At 42.2% G+C, this 4384-nt stretch overlaps 1 protein-coding gene across 1 annotated transcript in view; it reads left to right on the plus strand.

Annotated features, from left to right (window-relative positions):
* Positions 1-617: 617 nt before the first annotated feature.
* Positions 618-4384, plus strand: part of gnptab (N-acetylglucosamine-1-phosphate transferase subunits alpha and beta) — a 21713-nt gene continuing 17946 nt past the window's right edge. Inside the window, exons 1-5 of the mRNA XM_005740779.1 lie at positions 618-905; positions 1254-1339; positions 1656-1775; positions 1979-2029; positions 3940-4142. Of these exons, the coding sequence (XP_005740836.1) occupies positions 744-905; positions 1254-1339; positions 1656-1775; positions 1979-2029; positions 3940-4142 (622 nt within the window). The 5' untranslated portion in view covers positions 618-743. The remainder of the gene's footprint in view (positions 906-1253; positions 1340-1655; positions 1776-1978; positions 2030-3939; positions 4143-4384) is intronic.

Here is a 4384-nt window from a genome sequence, read left to right on the forward strand (position 1 = left end):
GGAGGAATACAAGTTACAGTCTAAGGAAGATGCATATTAAAACTACATATATTGTCATTGTTTTTGTTTACACAGACCCAGTGGTGAAGACAGCAGGTGAAAAATGTGAAGTAAATGTAAAATGAAGTTTTTGGAGTGAAAATAAAGAAACAACAGTTCTGATGCAGTTCCACTGATGAAAGACACTATTATTTAAGTCAACCTCAGTATTGATGCTTTTTATAAATGGTAAAATGGTAAATGGCCTGTATTTGTATAGCGCTTTATGTGGTCCCTATGGACCCCAAAGCACTTTATACTACATTCAGTCCTCCACCCATTCACACACACATTCACACACTGGTGATGGCAAGCTACATTGTAGCCACAGCTGCCCTGGGGCGCACTGATTCAGTAATTCATAAAAAGTTGTGAATATAATATAATATAATATAATATAATATAATATAATACATTTGAAATGTATAAAATGTATCAGGGACAATTGGCATACCGCGAGTTACTCAGTGAGAGAAGGCCGTGAAGGCACCATGCATTCTGCTCCTCGCCGCCAGAGGGCAACAATGAGCTTAAGAGGTGGTGATGGCAGCCGTGCGCGTGCTGCTTCATCAGCGCTGAGGAAGAGTCACAAGCCCGGTTGTCATGTGTCTTGCTCTGTGGCAGGCAGTCAGCTGACAAATCCGGCTCCTGTGTGATGTTTACTTTCTGTTTTCAGCACGTTTATCTGCGTTTTTTCTGAATGAATGCGGCGCTATGCTTCGCCCAGGAGGACCATGGTAGTCGTGAACTCGGTGTTGAAGCTGGTGCAGAGGCAGACGTACACCTGTCTGTCCCACCGATACGGGCTGTACCTCTGCTTCGGGGGGATCGTGCTCATGATTGTTTCCGCCTTTCAGTTTGGGGAGGTGAGGTTTCTTCTCTTGTTTCAGCTCCTGTCTCTTACAGACAGCCGCTTCTGCTGTCGGGTTAGCTAGCGTTTACTTTCTCCTAACAGCTGTTTTCAGCACACCACCTTCCCACCAGAGTCCACTAAAAATTGCTCGTTTAAGCAGATCTTCCTGAAAGTAAACAGAAATGTATTGCATGTCTTTAAACGACACGTCTCCCCAGACTAGTTTAGATTTAGTTACACCAACTGCTACTTGATTTACGTTGAATATCAGATACTAAATCTCCCAAAAATGATTCAGCACTGTAGTGTGCGTGTGATTTTAAAATCGTGAACTACACGGCGTGTTCTTCTGTCCATGCAGGTGGTGGTGGAGTGGAGTAGGGACCAGTATCATGTGCTGTTTGACTCCTACAGAGACAACGTGGGTGGGAAATCATTCCAAAGCAGGTAAAAGAAACCAACCTTGAGCTCATTTCATAGATACATTTTGTGTCTCAGAGGAAATCTATCTCAAGGCATTAGGAACTAGAAATCATAAAAATCTCAAAGCACATTGCACATTTTCTAATCCTAGCAGACAAGAAATGTGAAAGAACCAGACAGGGTTTAGCCATGCATGGATAAAAGTTAATTTACAGAGAAGTGTGTGCTGGGGAGGAAAACGGGGTTGTGGATTTGCAGTTTAAGCGCTGTCTGTTGAATTATGTGTGTGTTTGATTTATTATTTATTTTGGGGTTGTTGTTGTTTTTTTGTTTTTTGCAGGCTTTGTCTGCCCATGCCTATTGATGTGGTGTACACATGGGTGAATGGCACAGACATGGCGCTGCTGAGGGAATTGAAGGCAGTCAAAGAGCAACTGGAGGAAGAACAAAAAGCTCAGAGGTAGCTTTATCTCCTAAAGTTCCCAAATACAGTAAAACTCAGCACGAAGGTCAGAGCATCATCAGCTGACATTGATTGGCTTGCTGATGCATGGGAAAAAAAGGGAATTGTGTGATTTTTATCCACCTCTGAAATGTCATCTGGTGTTAAAATAGACTGCAACAGCCCAATAAAATATAAATGCACTGTTCGTTTACACACAGGGAACGCCTGGGGAGAAACACAAGCGAGACAACTGAAGTGCCAAAAGACAGGTGAGTGTGATGATGGTGTACACAGTGGGTGTGTGATCTGTGAAGTTAAATAAGATGAAGTCTTATTTGTTTAGCAGTTCGTTATTTGGAGTACATATTTAGGGCGTGTGTGTAACAATTATGTGGCGACACAGTAGTGCGGGGGTTGGGACTGTTTCCTCACAGCACCTCCAGTTGTGCATGTTAGGTTAACTGTTTATTCTAAACTGACTGCTGAATGTGAGAGTGATTGCATGTTTGTGTAAAAATAATATGCAAGTTCAGGATTTACATAAAGTGCTTGTGCTCAGTGTTTGTTGCAACACAGTCCTCAAGAGTCTAATGCAATGAGAGATATGGAGAAGAAAATCTGGGAAGCTGGTAGCTGTTCTTGTGGACTTTGCCCTGTGTCCCCCACCTCGGAGGAAAATATAAGTTTTTAGTTTGTTTTGGGAACTTCTGGTGCAGCTAATGAATATTGAAGCCTAGACTTCCTCTTCTGTGTGTTGGTCTTTGATTACAAATAGAAAAATAAATAAAAATGCACATACACACCTTAAGACACCTGCTGTTTTATGCTGGTTCTACACTATATTGCCAAAAGTGTTCTCTTGTTTACACAGATTGAGTGACAGCCCATTCTTAATCCATAGGGTTTAATATGATCTCAGCCCACACTTTGCAGCTAAAACAGCTTCAGCACTTTAGAAGGCTTTCCACAAGGTTTAGGAGTGTGTTTATGGGAATTTTGGACCATTTTTCTAGAGGTGCATCTGTGAGTCAGACACCGATGTTGGACGGGAGGCTGCCTGCACTCCAATTCATCCCAAAAGTGTTCTGTCGGGTTGAAACCAGGACTCTGTGCAGGTCTATGTCTTTATCAGCTTTGCTTTGTGCACTGGTCTGCAGTCATGTTGGAGCATGAAGGGGCCATCCCCAAACTGTTCTCACAAAGTTCGGAGCATGAAATTGTCCAAAATGTCTTGGTGTGCTGAAACATTAAGTTTGTCCTTCACTGGAACTAAGGGGTTGAGCCCAACTCCTGAAAAAACAAAAACCACACCTTAATCCCCCTCCACCAAACTTTACTTTTAACACAGTGCTTTTGTGTTTATCTATGCAGTCTAATGCAGCTAAGTACCACAGTTCTGCATCATACTGCTCGTCTGTTAACTTACAGAGAGGTAAAAACTGGTGTGTGGGTACATGGTGTGTTGAGTTTATTCTCAGACTTGTAGGTGTTGTGAAAAACCTGCTAAATGACTGTTAAAGTCGCAATGCAGTGGCATTGTGTGAACACCGAGGCTGATGTTGAAACAGGAAACCGGTGGGTTGCACCACACAGAGGGTGTCAACTGATGGGATACCAGTTAGAGAAAAGCAGTTATTATTTTATTAACCAGAATGTTTACCATTGTTTACCATTTAAAGTTTACCATTGTTTTACTTAGCACTGTGATAATTGGCTTTGTTTGGCTTTTATTTAAGAAAAGGGGTGGTACAAAAATTTTTTTAAATCTTTTTTTAAATAAAAACGTAAATGCATAATGATATAGAAGTGTACATAGAGGTTTTGAAGAAACAGTATTTTATTATTTTATGTTTTCCTCTTGCTTAAATGATATCAGTGCACTGAACATCTCTTTGGATATTTCCTGTTTCTGCTCAACGCTAAAATGTTGGTAGGAAAAAAACCAGCCCCGTCTTTCTTCTTCCTCCTTATTGTTGACTTTCAACCACAGATACGCGAGGTGCTCAGTGCAACATTTTCATGTCTGCTAAAGGCGTAAACTTCATCGATTTTATGCATATGTTTTAAACCACAGTGCAAAGGAAGTAGCTCTCTGAGTGAGTGCACAGGTGTAGATGTGCTTATTAAAGGATTATTTATTTATTTATTATTATCCCTTTTTCTGGCCATTTGTTTGCAGTGTTAAGCCTGAATGCCTGCTGTCCCATTGCATCATCGCGCCCATGCTGGCCCTGGATCCCGCTCTGCCGGCCAACATTACGCTCAAAGAGCTGCCATCCCTCTCTCCCTCCTTCTCAGCTGCCAAAGAGCTGCTGCTCATGAACAAACCCTTCCACCAGCCTACCAGCTTCTCCTTGGTCGTCTTTAACTCGCAAGCTGAAGGTAAAGAAACAAAGAGGATCAGTAAAGGATGCTCTTTGAATGACTTCAGTCAGCCGACTGCGGGTGGAAGTGTAGTAGCTGAGCCTAGCGGGCAGTTCGTCACTACAAAACATGTTATTTTTAACTAATGACGTCAGTGATCAATACAGCCGCTGCAGCTGCCAGCCAGGATTGAATTATTCATATTCATGCAAGAGCGCTGACGTCCACCCTCTGTGGACAGTGCTAATAGTGTGACACAC

This window comes from Pundamilia nyererei, unplaced genomic scaffold (genome assembly GCF_000239375.1).
Source record: "Pundamilia nyererei isolate P.nyererei 1_Seehausen unplaced genomic scaffold, PunNye1.0 scaffold00104, whole genome shotgun sequence".
Taxonomy (NCBI): Eukaryota; Metazoa; Chordata; class Actinopteri; order Cichliformes; family Cichlidae; genus Pundamilia; species Pundamilia nyererei.